This window comes from Amblyraja radiata, chromosome 16, assembly GCF_010909765.2.
Source record: "Amblyraja radiata isolate CabotCenter1 chromosome 16, sAmbRad1.1.pri, whole genome shotgun sequence".
NCBI lineage: Eukaryota > Metazoa > Chordata > Chondrichthyes > Rajiformes > Rajidae > Amblyraja > Amblyraja radiata.
The window spans coordinates 16,113,958-16,136,652 of record NC_045971.1 but is presented as its reverse complement, the minus strand read 5'-3'; the positions used below and the strand labels follow the sequence as shown (position 1 = coordinate 16,136,652).

At 44.0% G+C, this 22,695-nt stretch overlaps 1 protein-coding gene across 2 annotated transcripts; it reads left to right on the top strand.

Annotated features, from left to right (window-relative positions):
- Nucleotides 1–3,862: 3,862 nt before the first annotated feature.
- ghdc (GH3 domain containing) lies at nucleotides 3,863–22,117 on the top strand. 2 transcript variants are annotated; one of them, XM_033035215.1, is made up of 8 exons: nucleotides 3,863–3,895; nucleotides 5,784–6,260; nucleotides 10,043–10,655; nucleotides 13,345–13,534; nucleotides 16,489–16,560; nucleotides 17,150–17,283; nucleotides 20,113–20,201; nucleotides 21,310–22,117. In XM_033035215.1, the coding sequence occupies exons 2-8, from the start codon at nucleotides 5,784–5,786 to the stop codon at nucleotides 21,529–21,531; spliced, it is 1,797 nt and encodes a 598-aa protein (XP_032891106.1). In that variant the 5' UTR covers nucleotides 3,863–3,895; the 3' UTR covers nucleotides 21,532–22,117. The 2 variants fall into 2 exon arrangements, with proteins under 2 accessions (XP_032891106.1, XP_032891105.1); XM_033035214.1 differs by lacking the exon at nucleotides 3,863–3,895 and adding an exon at nucleotides 4,084–4,491.
- The last annotated feature ends 578 nt before the right edge of the window (nucleotides 22,118–22,695 follow it).

The following is a 22,695-nucleotide window of genomic DNA, read 5'->3' as shown; positions in this document are numbered from 1 at the left end:
ATCGATGGTAAGTGAGCACAAGGGTCCAGGTTGAAAAGAAGTTGATGCAATTTAGGTTAGCATAAGGACAGGAAAGATGCTGCGCAGTCAGAAGACCACTGTATAGATGAGCTCAGTCAGTGAGCGTTTCATCAGCTGATGTGCTCAGGCAGGCATGGAGGAGGGTGGTGTTACAATGAATGGATTAGATAAATGATGAAAAATATAATGGGGTTGTAAGCTTGCCTATGGGTCAAGTATGGTGGTCACCTTACAATCTATCTACAAAATGAAAAACACAAAAGATGCTGGAATTTGGAAATAAAAACAATCCAGGTCGGGCAGTATTCAAAACATCAGCTCTGTTTCTCTGCCAAAGATGCTTCCCAATCGGGTGATATTTCAGCTTTCTCTGGTATATTCTCAGATAATAGCTGGGGAAGATGAACTGGGGCAAATGATCTGCGAGATCTAGCGGACTGTCCTTGAGATTTGAAAAGTAAGCATGCAGGTACAGCAGTCAGTGAAGAAAGCTAATGACATGTTGACCTTCATTGCATGAGGATTTGAGTTTAGGAGCAAGGAGGTCTTACTGCAGTTGTGCAAAGGGCCCTGGTGAGTGCATCTGGAGTATTGTGTGCAATTTTGGTCTCCTAATTTGAGGAAGGACATTATTGCTATTGAGGGTGTGCAGCGTAGGTTCACCAGGTTAATTCCCAGGGATGGCGGGACTGTCATATGATGAAAGAATGGGTCGACTGGCAGGGCCGTCTTAACGCATGGGCACGCTGGGCAGTTGCCCGGGGTCCCACGAGCATAGGGGCCCCATGCTAATTTATGTGTTGTAGAATGTTATTGTAGAACATGAAAACGGAGAAGAACATCACAAGCGCATGACGGTATATTTGATTCAGCATAAAGAAACTGGAAGTGTAGGGGCCCCAATGTACTGCTTTGCCTGGGGGCCTATAATGCTGTTAAGACGGCCCTGTCGACTGGGCTTGTATTCACTGGAATTTAGGTTGAGGGGGGATCTTATAGAAACATAACATTCTTAAAGGATTGGACAGGCAAGAAAAATGTTCCCGGTGTTGGGGGAGTCCAGAACCAGGGGTCACAGTTTAAAAATAAGTGGTAGGCCATTTAGGACTGAGATTAGGAAACCCAGAGAGTTGTGAATCTGTGGAATTCTCAGTCACAGAAGGCAGTGGAGACCAATTCACTGGATGTTTTCAAGAGAGTTAGATTTAGCTCTTCGGGCTAAAGGAATCAAGGGATATGGGGGAAAAAGCAGGAATGATTTTAAATCAGCCATGATCATATTGAATGGCGGCACTGGCTCGAATGGCTGAATGGCCTACCCCTGCTCTCATTTTCCTTTTTATTATTTGCCATATCCAGTTGACTGAGCATAGGGTTAGGTTTCATTTCAGAGCAGGATGGGCTGTGTGAAATTTGACTAATATACCATTAGCATTGAGCAGCAGAGGCCTAATTCAGGCAGGAATTTGATTTATTTGTGCCAAATATTTTAATCTCACTTAAGGATGTTCCATTGTGGTTGAGCAAAGTAAATGCAAGTTGTTGAAACAATACATGAATGAAGATAAATAGCGAAGTACACGGGTAGTCGAGAATATAAGGAAACTATTTACCTGCAGTAGATTTTGAATACCAAGGTGCTGCTATTTTTGTTTCTACAATCTGATATTTCCATGGCTGCATGGATTTATAACATTTTGCAAATAAACGGTTCACTGCTTATTCTAAAACAGTTTTGTATTTAGCGACAAACAAACTGTTCATTCTGTTAAGCCTGCCAGCAGACTTATTGTGGATATTTGTATGCAAACATACTGCTATTGATTATCCAAAATGGCATCCACGCCTGAGCGAAGTAAATAAGAGCAGGTGTAGGCCACCTAGCTCCTCAAGCCTGTCCTGTCATTGAATTTAATCATAACCCTCTTCTGATTTAAAGAAATATATCTTGCTCCTCTAAATACTTTATTGTGATCCATCCAGCCTGCATAACCCTCTGGGTTCATGATCCACAGCAAGAAATCCCAGTGCAACTTTCTTTTAACTACTTCTCATTTGGGATTTCACACAATTGCAAACATTTCAAGACCTCCTTGCATGTTGCCCCTTGGGATCTTCTATGTTTCAATGAGATTAGGATCCATAGAATTACATCCTTGTGCTAGAAATTAGTGTAATAGAGTGCTCATATAGCACTGTATTCTTGCGTTACATAGGATTCTGTTCCTGAGAATTGTCCGGAAACCGATTTATCAAGCAGAGGCACATTTTATCATTTTCCATCTGAAGAGAATAACAGTTAGGCCATATAACTTTACCTTGAAAAAATGTTCCAGTACATGGCGGTAGCTTCAAAACTGATTAATCCTGTAATCTTGCTGTAACATTATTGTCCTAGATCAGACTTTAGAGATTTGGAAACTGCAAGATGGTGCTGTAACAGCTCTGCATACTGTTTCAGAAGAGGTATAATTTGATGGATAACATGCAGAACAAGCATTTCATTGTATCTTTGTACACATGAGAATAACAAAACCATTGAGTAACCACTGAGTATCAGTAAGGTGGACACAAACAATGTATCAGTAAGGGAGAGCAAGTGGGCAATAGAAATAACTAGTTTCCTCATTTGTATCCATGGTCATAAAGGAACACAAATTAGATGTCTTTTGATTTGTCTTACCTAGTACATGACCTTGTTCTCAAGCATTAAACTCATTTGCCAAGTTTTTACCCCCTCACAACCTATATCTTATTACAGAGTCCAAATTTCCTCATTGCAATTTGCCTTCCCCCTATTTTGGTGTTACCAGCAAACTTTGACATCTTGATGTCATATACCTGCCCATGACATACGCAATAAGTCGCAGAACTCTGGAGAGTGTTGTTGAAGAGAGTGGTTTTGGGGTACAAGAATATAATTATCTGAAAGCGGCAGCCGAGGTAGACAGAGTGGTACAGCATATGGAATGCTTGCCTTCATTGCTGTGACATTGACTACAGGAGTTGGGACTTCATGTGTTAGTTGCCCAAATCATTGGAGTGACTGCACTTGGGAGTATTGTGTGCAATTCTGCTCACCACCATAGGAACAATATAGTCGCACTGGTGAGATTGCAGAGGAGACTTGGAAGGATGTGCAGGAAAGAACTGCAAACGCTGGTTTACATAGAAGATAGACACATAATGCTGGAGTAACTCAGCTGGTCAGGCAACATTTCTGGGGGGGAAAGGAATAGGTGATGTTTTGGATCGAAACCCTTTGGACAAACAGAAGGATGTTGCCCCGCTGGAGGGCTTAAATGATTAATTAGAAGTGATTATTATGATTTCTATAATGTTATTATGATTTCTATAATCTTATTATAATAATATTCTGACAGGTGCTTGATTAGAAACGGCCTAGTGGACGATGGGTCAGATGTAGGCAAATGGAACTAGTCCAAAATGCTATGTGTGCAGGAAGGAACTGCAGATGCTGGTTTAAACCAAAGATAGACACACAATGCTGGAATAACTCAGCGGGACAGGCAGCGTCTCTGGAGGGAAGGCATTCTTTCCCTCCAGAGATGTTGCCTGTCCCGCTGCGTTGCTCCAGCATTTTGTGTCTATCTTTAATCCAATATGCTAACGTCGGCCTGGACGAGTTGGACCGAAGGCCTGTTTCCCTGCTGTCTGACTCGATGGATCCAATAAAACGAAGGTTAGGATTTTCAACACATCATGTGTAGTCTTTGGAAACAATGTTGAGGAGAGCGCACTGACCCAGAACAGAAGCAACCCGTGGATGGCAGCAGTCAGCTCAGCCGCTGTTGTACTGATCCGCCTCCTGCCTCCACGTCGGCGTCGGCTACGCTGCCGGGGGCGGAACGAGGTGAGAGAGAGCCCGGCTTTAACGGCGGCGAGGCGGTGGGGGGCGAGGGGGTGGTGGTGTGGGGATTAGGAGGTGGGGGTGGGGGTGAGCGCCGTCTGAACTCTCCACCGTCTGGTGCGAGGCAGGGACCCGCCTGAACACGCAGAATTGGTTATTCATTGTCCAATCCTGAAATGTAGAGGGGACGTTACGCCAAATCGAGCGAAGTTTTAAAGAATAAAACAAAACAAAACTACATGATGCAGGAAACTCGTCTCAAAACGCTCTGTTGATTAACAATCCTAAACAAACTGGATGTCCTGTTATTTCCCTGCGCTTGCAGTCTTTGGCCACATACCCACCAATTACAAACACGCCAGACAACCCCCACACAGCTGAGAACCCGCCTCTTGTCAAATGAAACTGAAACTGAGCAGCGTCTGAGGGGTGCACTTTAGACGTGGATTCCTGTATATATCTGCTGGGATCTGTGGCCAAGTAGCATTTGTTAGCATTTGTTGTTTATTTTAAACAAACGTACGCTGATATTTCGAAGATAGACACAAAATGCTGAAGTAACTCAGCAGATCAGGCAACATCTCTGGAGAAAAAGGAAGGTGACATTTCGACTTTAATTGACTGATCTGTGCTGCTGCATATCTATGCAATTTCTTTATAAGGTCCAGGGCGATTTGGACAAGTTTGTCCGAGTAGAGTGGGGTTAACAGTGACTAGAAGTTGGTTGTTTAATTTTGTGCCATTAAAAGTGGAGAAAATATATTTTGGTTCAGCAAATACCCCTAAAGGAAGTCTGGATTTAGGGTTTGCAAATTTAAAGTAGTCATGTTGACACGGTTGCTGGTTTTTTTTCTTCAAATAAATTCTAATTAAATTATATTTTGTATCAGAAGAATTTGAACAAAGAGATAATGAGCCAATTTAAACTTTAATAGGGCGACTGTTAAAGAGTAGTGGTGCGGCAAGTAAAGCAAGGACACTGTTTATTTAGCATGGGGAAAGTCAGTACTATCACCAATTTGATTTAATTCTATTGGAGAAGTTCAGATATTGAGATGCGACAACTCATAGTGTCATTCAGCACAGAAACAGTCCCTTCATCTCCAGCCAGCCGTGCTGACCAAGGTACCCCATCTAAGCTAGTACAATTTGCCAGCATTTGGCATTCATGTACCTGCCTAAGTGCCTCTTAAATGCCAGTGTTTAGAATCATGAAAAATAAGACAGCGCGCTGAGAACTACACTGCCAAAATTTGGGACTGTCAATGCAAGGTAATTGCAAGACATTTGGAAGAGATAGCAGGGAAAGAATGGACTATTCCTGTGTCGTGACCTCGTATATAATTCCCCACACCCCTTCCCTGTAACCTAGGGGGTAATTGGAGCAATCCCGAAGCTTGGTATTCCCTCATGTAAACTTGATGGTGAATGTAACAACGGAAGGCATCAGATCTGACCTTGGGTCTACACCATTCCCACATTGTGGTTGAACTCGCAAATTAGAGATCAGAAATGCCCAAGCCTATTCCAGTTTGATGTGGGGTTCCCCCCGTGACCACGTAGGTTTCTTTAGGGTGTTCGGCTTTCCTCCCACATCCCCAATACATGCAGGTTTGTGGGTCAATTAGCCTGTATAAGTTGCACCTAGTATGTAAGGAGAGATGTGAAAGTTAGGATAACATAGAACTAATGTGAACAAGTGATCATTGGTCAGCATGGACTCAGTGGGCCAAAGGGCCTGTTTCCTTGCTGTATCTATTGTTCAATCAAATCAATCAATCATCTTCATCCACTGGGACATCTGGGAAGATAAGACAGCATAAGTTGATACTGGTGGAGAAATGTTTTTCTTCTACAGATTAATGTATTCATAGTGCTGATCTCTTGACAGATGCTGCTCTTTGCTGCCTTCGTGCCCCTGGCCCTGTGGATCTTGCTGTTGCTCTGGCGTGATGTCTGCAGAAAGTCACAGGGCCACAAGAGGTCTTTCTTCAGCCTTTTGCACCAATACATGTTTCAGAGGTACGTGAGCTTCCTGAGCCTTCGGCAGAGAAGGAGACTTGAAGACAGCACCAAGAATGTCCAACACCTGCAGGACAGGACTCTGCTGCACAGGATCCACAGGGATAGAAGCACCGAGTATGGAAGATTGTACAGATTCTCCGAAGTTACAGACCGCTTGTCATTCTGCAGTGTTCACCCCCTGACTCAGTATGGTCATTATTCAGATTACATCCAGAGAATCGGCAAAGGAGAAGAAAATATATTGATCTCCGGGAGACCAAGTGCCCTCACTGTGACCTCTGGAACGTCCGGCGCTCCTGCTCTCTTGCTGTGCATTCAGGCAGCGATGAATGACTTACACCAGGTACTCCATGTGATAGAATATAGTAGAGCACAGGAACGGGCCCTTTGGCCCACAATATCTGTGTCGAACATGATGCCTATCTGAACTCATCTCATCTGCGTGCACATGATCCTTATCCCTCTATTCCCTGCACTTCCATGTGCCTATTTAAAAGCCTCTTAAACACCACTATCGCATCTGCCTCCACCACCACCTCTGGCAATAGGTTCCAAGCCCCCATAATCCTCTGTGTAAATAAAGCATGCCCTGCACATCACCAATATACTTTCCACTCTTACTGTATAGCCGTGCCTAGTAGTGTTGGACATTTCCATTCTGGGTGTCTAATCCTATTTATTCCTCTCATAATTTTATAGAAAAATAGGTGCAGGAGTAGGCCATTTGGACCTTCGGCCCAGCACTGCCATTCAATATGATCATGGCTGATCATCTAAAATCAATAACCCATTCCTGCTTTTTCCCCATATCCCTTGATTCCTTTAGCCCTAAGAGCTAGATCTAACTCTCTTGAAATATATACATCTTATATACATCTATCAAGTCTCCCCTCAACCTCTGATGTTCCAGAGAAAACAATCCAAGTCTATCCCACCTCTCCCTGCAGCTGAAACCTTCTAAACCAGGGGGCAATCTGGTAAACCTCCTCTTCACCCTCTCAAAAAGTTCCCACATCTTTCCTGTAATGGGGTGGGCAGAGCTGAACAAATACTCAAGACTACCTAACCAAAATCCTATAGAGCTGCAACATGACCTCCTGACTCTTATATTCAATGCCCCTAACAATGAACGAAGGCATACCATATGTCTTCTTTACCACCCAATCTAGTCACATTGCCATCTTTAGTGAGCTGTGGAAATGAATGTGAACTATCTTTGTGTTTGATGCCTGACTGGCTCCAAATATAACTATTCAAGATTTCTATCTGAGTCGTCCATCAATCCAGCCTCTTCCCAGATTCCCATGATACTTTTTGAGGTTTCTTGTCATGATAGTCATTCATTTCTGGGTCCCATGCTCAGCTAGCTACTTGGTGTGTATATGTGGGGAATGTGGTCAAGCTGAGTGGAGTTTACTGTCGGGTGCATGAGTCTGTGAGGGCCAGATACAATGACAGTGTTGCTTGCAGCAGCATCACAGGCACATGGACTTGGACAACACACACAAACATAAAATTATACATAAATCTCTCACAAATTCCTTATGATAGTAAAAAGAAAAAGACTGAGGACGTGGGCTTGTGGAACTGGAATGTGTTCTTGCACTAGCCGAATGCTGGAAGAGGGGGATGTGTGTTCAGGGTGGACAGGGAGAAAGGCTCAGAGTGCTTACAGTGACTGTAGGCAAAGGAATGGAGCCATGTTTCTTTCCTCGTCTTCCAGCACCAGAGTTTGTGAATGCAAGGAGAATAAGATGGACGTTTGCACATAGAAGGTGAAGGGTAGACTGGAGAAAATGAACTAAGTGAGTTCCATGTGACGGGACTCTGCGCCCAGTCGCATTTGTGAGTTGTACTTGTTACTGGTGTGTAGCTGCACGTTATTCTTTACATGGTGGAGATTTATCTCAATACCTCTGTAGAGTTTAAAGGTTGGGGTTTAAAGAAGCGAATGTCCTTTCACAAAGTAAATATAAACCAATGTTGTTAACTTGGACAGTTGTTAAAAATGTATAATATATGACAACAGGGTTGCCTTTGTGTAATTCTGACAGTTTGCACTAGCATGAATCATCATAGATTATAGAAATGGTAGTTTGGAGCTACCTCCCCTGCGTGTGATGTCAAGATATCTCACCAACGTGTTTGTCACTGCAATCCAGATAAGATCGTGAAGTTGCGACAATTTCTCAGTCATATCTGGAAATGGATGGGACCTTGGTAGGAATCGGAATAGGAATACTTTATTGTCACATGTGACTAGACACAGCGAGATTCTTTGCTTGCATACACAATGTATACAAATAGCAACCACCTACGACACTGAAGACATTTTCAATGGGTTATGTCATAGTTCACTGCACACAACCTCGCAGATCGTGACTTTCCCAAGTTAGAATTGTATAATCTCTTAAGAATTTAGTTGATGTTTAATGATTTAAAAAAAAAATGTTTTTACTGTCCACATTTATCTCGCTTTTCAGCATTCTGTACATGATTTCAAGTTGTCTTCCTGGTTTTGGGCAGAGCCACAGTTCTGTCCCTGGGTTGAAGAGTCTTCATTCTGCTTGCTCTGTCCAACATGCCACTGTAAGGGTGTCACTGTGCATTACAATGCAACAAGTCATTTCAAAACTTTTGGCAGCTCCATATGCAGTAAATCATGGTGCCATAAATGCACAGGGTAATGCCCCTGTCCCACTTAGGAAACCTGAACGGAAACCTCTGGAGACTTTGCGCCCCACCCAAGGTTTCCGTGCGATTCCTGGAGGTTTTTGTCAGTCTCCCTACCTGCTTCCACTACCTGCAACCTCCGGCAACCACCTGCAACCTCCGAGAACCGCACGGAAACCTTGGGTGGGGCGCAAAGTCTCCAGAGGTTTCCGTTCAGGTTTCCTATGTGGGACAGGGGCATAAGACTCAGCCGAGTCTGTTCTGCATCCTGATAGAATAACTTGGGCATCACCTGTCTGAGGATTGCTCAGTAAACGAATAGGATAATTATAAACATACAAAGTAATGAAATCTGATTCTCAACAAAACTTAATAATGAAATATTGGAAATTTTTTGAAGGATTGCTGCAATATGCAGGTATTGATTATATTCATTATTTAAAATCTTACTGGAAATATTAAGAATATATTGAGAGCATTGTGCTGTGATTTATTACTCCATGGCTGAACTTTCAACTGAGGTGTGGCTCAAAATTAGGGGACATTAATCACACCAAAAGGTTTTCTGCTGAATGCATTTCATGCAATGCATTAAAATAAGATTAAAATAACAAGGCGGAATGGTTAAAGAGGATCCAGAGCTTGGTTTAATAAATGCCAGCTCTGATGTATAGACTTTTTTTCGCAAAGCAATAGGACATAGTGATCTTTGGCAAGGCCAACATTTTGGTTGATGTGGTGAGTGCACTCGTGCAATGCTGTTGGCAGCAGTGGGTTGGAGCAGTGCGATCGGGGGTGGTGCGGGGGGGTGGGGTGGTGATCATGTGGAGCGAGCCAGGCTACAAGGATGGGTGGTACAATACAGTGTGTGACAGGGAGGAAGGCTATGAATGGGACTGGCCAATGCAGCAGCCATTCCCTGGACCTTCTCGGTGTTGGAGGTGACTGAAATGGGAAATGCTACTTAAGAAGTCTTGGCTTCTGCCATCTACCATCTCCCTGGTGTGTGGCTAATGGAATCAATGAATTGGGTGTTGGATGGTGTTCCGACCTGAGTTGTTTGGATGTAGCTGGAGTTGTACTCATCCAGGGAAGCAAATAACCTTCTTTGGCTCTCCTGATTGGTATGGTTTTCAGTCTGAATGTCCTTTCTAAGTAAGTCTTAAACATAGAACAGTCCAGCATGAGAACATGCATTTTGCCCCATAATGTATGTGCCGAACATATTGTTAAGACCAACTCTTACCTGCCTGCACATAATCCATATCACTCTACTCTCTGCTTATCCATGCCAACTATACCCATGTCTTAAAGGCAAGTTGGTTCCTAGATTTAGTACAATTAGCACATTTTGCAGAAATGACTATTGTACTTTCTCCGACATATTGAAACTATTTGGTGTCACTGCTTTATGTTAATGCCTTTTAACATGGATTTTTCTCCATGTTACAGGGGTTTGGCGCATGCTTTAGTGCAAAGATTAATGCCTACCCACAGACCAGAAATTTACAGAGAACAGCAATGTTTTTCTATCCTCCCGTCTGGAGAAAATCTGAATCGGGTATTCCAATCGGCCCCTACTCTGTCTCACCTGTGGCTTCGAGACATATGTCGAGTTCGTATTCAACACCAGCGGCTGGATATGAGATCACATCTGGAGCTGAAGCACAGTACGTCCATCTCCTCTTTGCGCTCAAGGACCGTTCACTGGGAATACTGGAGGCCAGCTTTGCCTCTGTGCTTTATTACACCTTTGCTTTACTGCAGCATCAGTGGGAGCAACTGGTTGAGGACATTCGCCTGGGACGAGTGAATCCCGCGCTCACTGTTGCTGACGATATTCGCCTGAGGTTAAATGCTCAGTTAAAGCCTGATCCTCGAAGAGCCTACGAACTGGCCGTGGAGTTTGGGAGTGGATTTCGTGGAATAGCTCGCAGAGTGTGGCCCCATCTCAACTTGGTTCTCGTTGTGGACTCTGGTGCAAATGAACTGTATGGCAGTAACCTGCAACGCTTCTACTGTGAAGGTGTTCCGACTTACTCCCCTGTCTATGCTGCTGCTGAAGGTAATAGAGATTCTTGCGGCTTTGTGTGATAACCCAACTGCTTCTCAAATTTCTACCGATGGCCACTAATAGGTACCTGAGGCAAACTGCTCCTGGGCTCAGCACAATGTGCCTACACAATGTGCCATCCTGAATATGATGTTATATTGCACCTCTAACACAGAGCACACACCACAAGCAGAAATACATCATGGGGAGAGAGAGATACCAAGCTTAATATGGAATAGACTTTAGAGATACAGCATGGAAACAGGCCCTTTGGCCCACTGAGTCCGCACCGATCAGTGGTGAATCTCTGGAATTCTCTGCCACAGAAGGTAGTTGAGGCCAGTTCATTGGCTATATTTAAGAGGGAGTTAGATGTGGCCCTTGTGGCTAAAGGGATCAGGGGATATGGAGAGAAGGCAGGTACAGGATACTGAGTTGGATGATCAGCCATGATCATATTGAATGGCGGTGCAGGCTCGAAGGGCCGAATGGCCTACTCCTGCACCTATTTTCTATGTTTCTATGTGATCACCCTGTATATTTGCGCTATTCCACACACTAGAGACAATTTACAGATTACAGAAGCCAATTAACCTAAGCCTGTACGTCTTTGGAGTGTGGGAGGAAACCTGGAGCACCTGGAGAAAACCCACATGGTCACTGGGAGAATGTGGAAATTCCATACAGCACACGTACAGAATAGCGACCCAAAACTTGGTTGATTTTGAATGAGGATCCAGGTTAATAAACTTGGCCCTGGTCAACTTTCTCCTTCCATGTGCCATGCACATCATCACGCGCATCTCGCTTGGTGCTTGAATATCAGAAATGTAGCTGAGTAGTGCAGATGATTATGTTGATCATGTCCCAGGATCACAGGGTGATTTTCAGCCATTACGCTCCTGCTATTCAAGTAACAAAGTTATTAAGTAATAACTAGTTTATTAAAGCAGTTTTAAAACTTGTTGGTGTGACGTGAGGCGTGACTTTGGTCATGAGATCTCACTGCAGTTTCTCATGGACACCGATACTCCAATAATTTGATGAAGGACATCAACGAAGTGAGGGAGAATTAAAAGCTTCACAATATGCAAAAAAAGTCATGAAGTTAAATATGTTTCCAGTTAAGGCCTTTCTCCACGGTCTGGGCCTACTACGCTATGGCCACTTGTGGTTATTCGATGGTTCCCTTGTCCCTTTACAACCTAGCAGGTTAGCCTGAGTGTAGACCATCGTAAACGGACCTCTGAAACATTTAAATTACTGACTTTACAGCACTAAGTGAGACCTGTTATCTCCCCTGTGCTGCTGATCCCCTGTTTCCACCTAGCAAAGACCATGTGGTCGATTCTAAAATGGCCTTCGGAAGGAGAAGCTCGGCAGCGCAGTGTAATATCATGAGGCAGAGACACATTGATGATGCTGACATTGCCGTTGTGCAGGGGAATATCAGCGTAGCTGTCAGGCATTAAGTGGGTCAAAAGGCTTTTTCCAGTGGGTGCAGTGATTCTATGGCCCTCACAGCCTGAATCCCTACTGCGGTTTTAGTGTAACTTCATGAAAGGAGCTCCTGTGGTGATGTGCCGCTGATGTTCAAAACTAGTTTAAGATTTGAAAACATCTAGTTTTATTTGGAAATTTGGTCTTGAAATCTTCAGACTTCCAGATCAAACTAAATTTTTCAAAACTCTTCCTCTAGTGTTAGTCTAGTGTGGCCAATGGCAATCCAGAGGCAGATTTTCATTTTTTAAAATATCAACTGAAACTTGTGTGAGCAATGGTGAGATTACTAGATGACTATTCAGACGACGAGAAAGTTCATAGGGAGGCGTGAATTCAAATCTCCCAATGTATTCATGATGCTGAAGAAAGCTGGAATTTAATAAGCATAACCTTATTTGTAACGGAGGCCATAATTGTTATAAAATGCACCTGTTTCTCTAGTGTCCTTCCGGGAAGGAATTTGCCACCTTGTTCGGACCATGTGACGTCAGACCCACACCAATGGGCCATGGTCTTAATTGAAATGACAATTCAAAATGAGTCGTACAGCATGGAAACAGGCCCCTCAGCCCAATGTGTCCAGGATACCCTTCTAAACCAGTCCCATTTAGCTCTAAACGTTTTCTATCCAATTACCTGTCTAAAAATGTTTAATATGGAAGGGTCTCAACTCGAAACGTCACCTATTTGTTTTCTCCAGAGATGCTGCCTAACCCGCTGAAGTACTCCAGCATTTTGAGTCCATCTTCGGTATAAACTAGCATCTGCAGTTCCTTCCTACACATATCTCTAGTAGCAGTTCATTCCATATAGTCACCACCTTCTGAGTGAAAATATTCCCCCTCGGGTTCCTCTTGACTCTACCCATCTCACCTTAAACCCATGCCCTATGCTCATGAGCGATGAGCATCACAACTAAACCAAATGAGGTGAGCCTGGCATGAGACAAACCATTTACAACTGTCTCCTGGACTGACTGGACAATTTGGCTACTGGTGCAGTAAGTTGCTAGTGAGTGCTGACAGACTATACAAGTGGAGCCTGATACTCAGACCCACATGTCCGTGCACATACATTCTAACATTGAATAGCAATGTGGAATTGGAACACTGGCTCCTTTACTTTCCCTGATCCAGCTCTAGGGCACTTAAAACAAATGTGAGTGTGTTTGTTGAAACATCTTGAACCTCTTTCTTAGGTCTCATTGGAGTGAATCTGTGGCCAGAACGGAGTGAACGATATTACCTTCTCTGCCCACAGTCAATGTTTTACGAATTTATCCCCGTTAACCTCTGTGAAGAAGAACAACCACAAACACTGTTTATGGAAGAAGTGAAGGAGAACGAGTTATATGAACTGGTTGTCACAAATGCATCTGGTTTGTACAGGTATAAATTATCAGATATCTCAAAGCAAACTTACACATTGTTACTTTAGAGAGAATGCAAAAATGTTTACCAGAATGCTGCCTAGATATGAGGTAATTAGCTATGAGGCGGGGTTGGACAAACTTGGGTTGTTTTCTCTGACGTTTCGGAGGTTGAAGGGGGAAAGAAGTTTATAAAGTTATGAGAGGCATGGATAGGGTAGACAGTCAGAATCTTTTTCGCAGTGTGGAAATGTCGAAGACTAGAGGGCACAGCTTTAAGGTGAGAGGAGCAAAGTTTAAAGGAGATGTGTGGAGCAAGTTTTTTTTTGACAGAGAAAGTGATGGGTGCCTGGAACGCGCTGCCAAGAATAGTGGTGGAAGCAGATACGAAGTGGTGTCTAAGAAGCTTTTCAGTAGACACATGGATATACCGTCAGTCTAGGGAGGTGGATCACATGCGGGCAGAGGAGATTAGTTAAATTTGACATTATGTTCCGTAAGGATATTGTGGACCAAAGGATCTGTTCCTGTCCTGCACTGTTCAATGTTCTGTGTATATGCGTGCCTCACATATCTCACAGGATTACTTTTTTAAATATTAATGCATTGCAAAAATTGTATCCGAGGCAAAGGTTAAAATATCCAGCCTGAATATTATGTACTGATTGTCATTCTGGATTATTAGTACAGAAAATGTTGCATTGGTTGAATTGTTAGATGGCATTGCAATGCTGTGGCCAAGTGCCAGGCACTGCTGCCTATTCTCTACCCTCTGCTATTTTTTTCATCCTCGCAATGACGATGGAAGTTCGTTGATGGTCAATAGGTCAACAAACTTCAAGAAGCATATGTGTTTTTTAAAAACCTCATATTCATCATGCTTTTTAACGTAAAAACAACACAGTGCTGGAGGCATGACCCAGGCCTGACCTGCTGAGTTACTCCAGCACTTTGCCTTTTTATAGCATCTATCACTCGGCATGTACTGGGCTTAGAGTGGACCAATGTGAGTCTGCTTCCCGCTCACCTGGAAACAGCTTGTTGCTGCCAATTCTCTTTGGAACCATTAGCCACCAATAGTACAATTCAGAAAATGTTAACTATTTTGTCCTGAAATATTAACCCTGTTTCCCTCTCTCAGTAGATGTTGCCCAATCAAAATATTTCTACCACTTTCTATTTTTATTTCAATCTTCACACATCTTCAGAGTTGGGCTTTTCTGTAACTTTTATGGTCCTGGCTCTTCCAAGTACGATGCCAGATAACTTTGTGCTATTTGAACCTCAAAGATTGGCTGCCACGTTTGTTGAGTTTGCACACATTCACATTTGCTCTTAGACATTTGTCCTTGTAATACCACACATCACCACAGAGTGGAGCTCTGAACTAACTGAATTCTCCCAATTTTGCTAGCCCTTGCTGTCTCCTCCCCTTCCTTAACCCTCTAGCTGTCTCCTCCCACCCTTCCATCCGCCCGCCCGCCCTCGGGCTCCTCCTCCTCCCCTTTTTCCTTCCTTCTCCCCCCCACCCTCCATCAGTCTGAAGAAGGGTTTCGGCCCGAAAAGTCGCCTATTTCCTTCGCTCCATAGATGCTGCTGCACCCGCTGAGTTTCTCCAGCAATTTTGTGTACCTCTGAACTAACTGATGGGTTTAAGGAGTAGGCACCTCTCATTCCAGGAACAGCCATGCCCAACGCGTGCGAATGTGATGTTGATTTTGTACTTCAGAATATTATCATCTAACCAGCAAAGCTTTTGGTGTGAACAACAAGCATAATCAGTATGATATAGAGTGTAGAATTCGAAACAGAATGCATGAATAGGACGCCTGTGCGTGCCTTTGTTTAACGTGGGGAGACTGGTGCACAGACGGTCACCAAACGGTTCTTCACAGATCTGGGTCAGGATCCAGTGGCATGGAGTCCAAGATGACCGGAGACCCTTTTCTGCTGCAGCCTTCATCCACTTTCCCAGCCGCTCTATTAAAGTGTGCTATCATCCTCCGCCTGTTCCACCGTTGAGGTCTTGGTTGGATAGTTCTTTGTCAGAGTCCTCCCCCTCGACCATACCGCCATGGGTGGCCCTACCGCGCTCACAAACACACACACACACACACACACACACACACACACACACTCACTCACTCACTCACTCACTCACTCACACTCTCTCACTCTCTGACAGAAGATAGACACAAATGCTGGAGTATCTCAGCGGGACAGGCAGCATCTCTGGAGAGAAGAAATTGTTGACGTTTCGGGTTGAGACCATTCTTCCATTCCTTCTCTCCAGAGACCGACCCAAAACGTTATCTGCCCTTTCCCACCACAGATGTGGCCTGACCCGCTGAGATCCTCGAGCAACTCGTTGTTTTACTCAGGATTTCAGCATCTGCTTTTTCTAATGTCTCTATAACACACTGGTTTGGCTACAATTATATTAGTTGTCCAGTTCTCATTATAACACTATGGCGACGTGCAAGCATCATTCAGTATATTGGTGCTGTGACTGAGTGATTTTAATAGTATCAATAGTCAGGGGAAGCTGTGAGTTTTTACTTGGAGCGGAGGCATTGAGAGGTGATTTGATGCAGTATTTGGTTCATATTGATGAATCAGATTCCAAGCTATGCAGTGGGGTGGCAGTGAGGTAAAACGCAGCAGAATTGCAGTCTAGTGTATTGCCAATACCCTCTGCTGATAACTACATCAGTTGGCAAACGAACGTCCTTCCCAGCTTCTCTGTTCTGCTCAGTTGCTGTTTCCACTGTGTCTCACTGGGTGATAAAATCCAATTTTATCGAGTTGCTTCCAAGTTTCTGGAAGTTGAGAGATGCAGTTGGTTATTTGGGGATTTCTAGGCACAACCTTCGGCCGACCTCAGTGCCGCTCCATGTAATGTACTGTACACAACATTGAATCGTGAGGGGCTCGTCAATACTTCTCAGCATGTGATGTTGTTGATTCTTTCAGGTACCGGCTGGGTGATATTGTGAAGGTGGTAGCATTCCACAATCAGTGCCCAGTGATTGAATTCCAGTACAGGTGTGTGCGTGCACTTTCAACACCTTTTATTTATTCCTTGTGTTTTCCCGTAAAATGTTTTGCTGAACTTCAAAATTGGTTATTTAGTCTAGTTTAAAGATACAGTGCGGAGATGGGCCCTTCAGCCCACCAAGTCCGCGCAGGTCCACCGATACCTGCACATTAACGCTATCCTACACACACTAGGAACAATTTACCATCATACCAAGCCAATTAACCTACAAACCTGTACGTCTTTGGAGTGTGGGAGGAAACCCAAGCAGGTCACAGAGGGTAGTCGAGGCCAGTTCATTGGCTATATTTAAGAGGGAGTTAGATGTGGCCCTTGTGGCTAAGGGGATCAGAGGGTATGGAGAGAAGGCAGGTACGGGATACTGAGTTGGATGATCAGCCATGATCATATTGAATGGCGGTGCAGGCTCGAAGGGCCGAATGGCCTACTCCTGCACCTAATTTCTATGTTTCTATGTCACGGGGAAAGCGTATAGACAAGCACGTAGTCAGGATTGAACTCGGGTCTCTGGCGCTGTAAGGCAGCAACTCTACCGCTGCGCCACCGTGCCATTGCTTTTTTTTTTCTCTTTCGCAGGCAAAGCCAGACATTAAACGTTAGAGGAGAGAGAATCACAGAGGCAGCCTTCCATCAAACATTACTGCACGCTGTGAAGCTGTGGCCCAGAGCAGTGCTTCATGATTACTGTTGCGTAGAGAGTGGCCTTTTGGGTGAGTGGATGTCAAACTATTTGCTAAAGCTGAAGGGATTTCAATTGCCTGCTTGAATTACAGAGAATCTATCACGTCCGATTTTATAAAGTAACGCGTGTCTAATCTGTGATGATGGCATCGGCTTGATAGCACTCAAGTGGCAAAAGGTCCTAGGCTACAGCCCCATGTCCAAAGCCTTGTGTCCAGAAACCCAGGCCTGTATTCCAGCACGATCCTTCAGGAAAACTGCACTGCCTGTCAACTGACATGTTAAACCAAGGCCCTATCACAGAGTCTCAGAGAAGCAGGCCCTTCGGCCCTCTTTTGTCCATGCAGTCAGTCAGCCCACACCAATCCTACATTTTATTCTCCACATTCTCAACAATTTCCCCCTGATTCTACCACTCATCCACGCACTGGTGGAAATTCACAGTGGACAATGGACCCGCCAAGCTGCACAGCTGTGGGATGTGGGAGGAAACTGGAAACACCTAGAGGAAACCCACTCAATTGCAGGGAGAACATGCAAATTCCACACTGACAGCACCCGAGGTTCCCTGGCGCGGTGGGGCACGGCTGCACCTCTGTGCTGTCTGGATTCTTTGGTGGATCTGAATGATAACATGTTAATACTTCAGGGAAGTGCAGTTATCCCTGATGTCCTGCAGAAATGCTAAGTGTTCAGTCAACATTACTGCCACGGATAATCTTTCCATTATCACATTGCTACTTACGGGAATAGCTGTATAAAAATTGGCATCTTTGACCACACTTTAAAATAATCAAGATTGGGTATCTTGAAAATGAAATTAATGTCATTATGAGACTACAAATTCCTGAGGCTTAATTTGTTTCTAACATGCACATTTCACTGACTCTGTATTTTGTGATATTTGTCTGTGCAAATATTTGAGGAACTGGGAAGGAAAATGGCTGATGGAGTGGGTGATTAAGCTGATCTTTTGCCTTTTAACACATGTGCTGGGGCCCGTTGCCTTGGCAAGGCCAGCAACACATTCAAGGACGAGTTGCACCCTGGCCACTCCCTCTTATCCCCTCTTCCATCAGGCAAGAGGTACAGAAGTGTGAAAACGCACACCTCCAGATTCAGGAACAGTTTCTACCCAGCTGTTATCAGGCAACTGAATCATCCTACCACAACCAGATAGCGGTCCTGAACTACTATCTACCTCCTTGGTGACCCTCGGACTATCCTTGATCGGACTTTGCTGGCTTTACCTTGCACTAAACGTTATTCTCTTATCAGGTATCTGTACATTGTAAATGTCCTGATTGTAATCATGTATTGTCTTTCTGCTGACTGGCTAGCACGCAACAAAAGCTTTTCACTGCACCTCAGTACATGTGACAATAAACTAAACTGTAAAGGTGTATAAATCCACCCACCCTGAACAAAATCCAAGATGATCACATCTTGCGTGAACAACTACAGTAAATTGAAGCAGTCCCCGATAACAAAATTGGAGCCAAAATTATTCCAAAAATGTGGAGATAGGATGGAGATATTAGTCAGGGTCAACCCAAGCTGAGCTTAGCTGGGGTCCAGATGGAAGTTTCACTATCTCAAACCAAAATATTCTAGAAATATTCAGTAGTCCAAAGCCTGTGAAGGGTTGTTTCCAATTGCTGAGCTTTCATCAGAATAGTCTTCACGTCGCCTGGCTTTACTACACTTGGTCTCACCGTGTTTGTAGCACTGGTGTGTTCCCTTGCTCAGAGTTAATTTTCTTCACCTGGACCATGGTATAATTTATCAAAAATGGTGCATTAAATTTAACAAAAGCCTTGTTTAAGGCGCTGCATGTAATCTGATCCTTTCCTCAACACTGGGGATGAAGCTTGGTGTTGATCTTCGGAGGGCAACCCATTATGTGCATGGTCTGTCCAGAAACACAAGGGTTATCGGTGGAAGCGGGCAGGAAAACCAACATTTAATTAGAGGGAAAACTCGTATGATGCTGTCCTGAACTGCAGATTGTTGTCATAAATGTAGCTTTTCATTTCTCTTACAGCACTTGAATTTTAAATAAGCTAAGTCATGTATACCAAAGGTTCTGCAAACAGTGCGATAATATCCAAATGTTTGGTTTTGGTAATATTACATAGGGAACAATCTTCTTCTTTCGTGTCCATCTTGCTACAAATGTTGACTTCGCTGTCATCGTCTGTCCTGAAAAGGACGCAAGCTTCTGGCGACAATCAGTGGGAGCCTTCACTTGTCGCAATAGATGATGGTGGTAGCAGAATTAGCTCAGGATACTTCCAGTTTCCAGCCCCGCGACGTGGACACTTCTGCTCTGGGGCCTGGGACCAATTATTATCCAAGATATCAGGGATACATCTCTGCACTTTTTAGAAATAGTGCCCTGTCCTGAGAGAGCTAACCTGAATCTCAGAGCCTCTGCCTCTGTCAATCTGACGGCCTCTCCACACTAGATAACATAATAAACAAAACAAAAAACAATATAGTGCAAATAGAAAACAGCTGAAAGTCCCTCATGCAACCCGCATAGTTCAGAGTTTAGTTGGCGTTTGTAGTGTTCAACATAGTGATTTGGAAGAAGCTGTTCCTGAACCTGGACATTAGTTTTCAGACTCCTATACCTTCTTCCTGATGGCATGATTGAAATGAAAGTGTGGTCAGGTTGGTATGGGCCCTTGATAATGCTGGCTGCCTTCTTGATGCAGAGCCTCTTATAGATCCCTTCAATGGTGGGGAGATCAGAAACTGTGATTGCCTGACTGTAAATTAAAACTCTAATTTCAATGGAAAATGAACTGCTGAATTTTGAATAATTTACAAATATTTTGCCTTTCTTCCTGCAGGATCATGGTGTGGTGGCTCAGATCTTCATTATGAGGTTTTTGTAGAGATAGAAGGAGTGCGAAACATGTCAGAGGATCAGCGCTACAAGGTGAGACTCCTTCCTCATTCTTCCTGGTGGATGAGAATTGTGTTCATTTCAGAGTAGGGTTGTTGGGTTGGACAGACTGCAATTAGATGAATTATCATCATAGAAGCCATGTAGAACACCCAAAATCTCAAGTAAAGGGCCTGTCCCACTTGGCCGTCATTTGCGCGCCATTTACGCTGCTTTGTGCCTTCCCTCATAATGGGAACCATTGTGGGGGGATGTTTTAATGTTTAAATGTCTTTATTACTGTTATGTCTATATTCTTTCTTTCTGTGCTGCATTGGCAAGAAGCATTTCACTACACCTAGGTGTATGTGACCAATAAAATAACCTTTGAACCTTTGGCAGTGTGTGGGTAGCGCGGGACGGGCGCATGGAGTGGCGTGGAGGAGTGTGGAGTTGCGCGCCGTATTGCGCAGAACGCCAGGATTTCGTGCTGCACTAAATCTTCGCGCACCACCGGCCTATCGCGTAAATGACAGCCAAGTGGGACAGGGTGAAGTTTCGGGTCGAATGGGTGATGTTTCGGGACGAGACCCTTCTTCAGACTGAAACATCATCCATCCCTTCTCTCCAGAGATGCTGCCATTCCGCTGAGTTACTCCTGCATTTTGTGTCTATCTTCAATTTAAACCAGCATCTGCAGTTCCTTCCCACAGATTAATTTGGTCTGCAGCTTGCTACTTTTCATTCACCTCTTTTTTTGAACATGGGCTTTACATCTGCAGTTTTCTAATAGCTAGCACCACTCAAGAAACTGGAACATTTTAGAAAATCACCATAAATATCATAAACTGGGTAAATATCATAAACTGGATATTCAAATAACGTCACGCGCTCCAGACGGCAGTGTGGACGCATGATGACGCACGCGACTGTCGCGGGTCAGTCACTACCGGCCTGTCGCGTCAATGACGGCCAAGTGGGACAGGCCCTTAACAGTCCAACTTCTGTTCTGACTGGCAGTGGATTTATCTATTCGCTTTTTACGTGCATTGTATTTCATTTTAGATTTACTTTGTGTTCAGCTTTAATCAAAAACAAAAGTGTCTTATAATGATTGTTCAACCTTGCTAGTTACTGAGGTTCTCTTTTCCACCTCCTTCAGCTGGACCAGTGCCTTCAGGAAGACTCAGCGGTGTATCAGTCATTTCGACGCAAAGGCAGCATTGGACCAGTGAGGGTTCACATTGTGGCCCTGGGCAGCTTCAAGGAGCTAACGGACTTCATTGTCGCACATTCAGGCATTTCGCATAATCAGTTCCAAATGCCTCGTGTCTTGAAGAAGAAAGAATTTTTGGATTTTATTCAAAGAAAAGTAATTTCATGAAGCCGTGGCTTATTTGCTTCGACGTCTTTGAGCCTCTCATTCCCCTCTGTGACGTAGCATTGATCTAGAGTCAGACATCACCAGGCCCTGATAGACAGGACATTTACTGGACTTTACTCACTGATGTTCTTTCTACCCTTCTGTGAGAATCATTTTGGGAGAAGATGAGGCTCTATCAGCCCCACAGGAGCAAGGAACGCTCTGATGAAGAGTCGTGATCGTTGTGCCAGTGTGTGTGTACTCTAATCTGAAGCTTCATAGAGAGGCCTTGGCAGTGATATGGATCCACTGGATAGAATTGGATCTCCTGCCCTTGTGCATTGTGTGAGGGTGCCACTGTTTGGAAGGGTCAGGAACCTGCTGAGATATAATCCTTCCAGCAAAATCCATTATTATTATATAACTAATCATGGCTCACATACGCATAATTATTGCTTTTATTAGCTGCTTTAACGCCAATAAACTTATACATTCAGTGATTAGATTTGCTGACATTCATGTACAATGTGATTTTAAAATTTCTTCTCTTGCAAACTGCTTGCACGGGAATGTGGCTATTCCTGAACAGTAAAGGTTGTCATACGTAGTGGTGTAGCCTCATTTTTACTGCTCCAATATATCCAACTGCAGTGGGAATGCCACAGCTCGATAGTTCAAGCACAGTCATTTGGTCACCAAACTCACCCTTGATTCTTTGCCATGTGATGCTGAGCATCCCTGGTTTACAAACGCCTTTGGGCGGCACTGTAACACAGTGGTGGAGTTGCTGCCTTAAAGCCCGGGTTCGATCTCGACTACAGATGTGGCTGTACGGAGTTTGTACGTTCTCCCCATGATCGCGTAGGTTTTCTCCGGGTGCTCTGGTTTCCTCCCACATTCCAAAGATGTACCGGTTTATAGATTAATTTGGCTTTGGTAAAAATCGTAAATTGTCTCTAGTGTGTAGGATAGTGCTAGTGTATAGGGATTGCTGATTGGCATTGGGTCTGTTTCTGCACAATAACTAAACCAAAAAAAGGCCTGACTTATGGACACCCCTACATCCGAGAAGTTTGCATGTGACTGAGTGACTCTTAACACGTGCATACAATGATCGCTTATTGTGTTAGACGTATGCTGAAGTTCATAGTGTTCTGCTATTATCTGAAGAAGGGTCACGACCCG

Bases quoted from the DNA above. Each gene is read 5' to 3' on its own strand.
- ghdc (XM_033035215.1), top strand. From the start codon at position 5,784: ATGCTGCTCTTTGCTGCCTTCGTGCCCCTGGCCCTGTGGATCTTGCTG. The intron at 6,261-10,042 runs GTACTCCATGTG...TCCATGTTACAG, and splicing joins CGATGAATGACTTACACCAG to GGGTTTGGCGCATGCTTTAG. The intron at 13,535-16,488 runs GTATAAATTATC...TGATTCTTTCAG, and splicing joins AATGCATCTGGTTTGTACAG to GTACCGGCTGGGTGATATTG.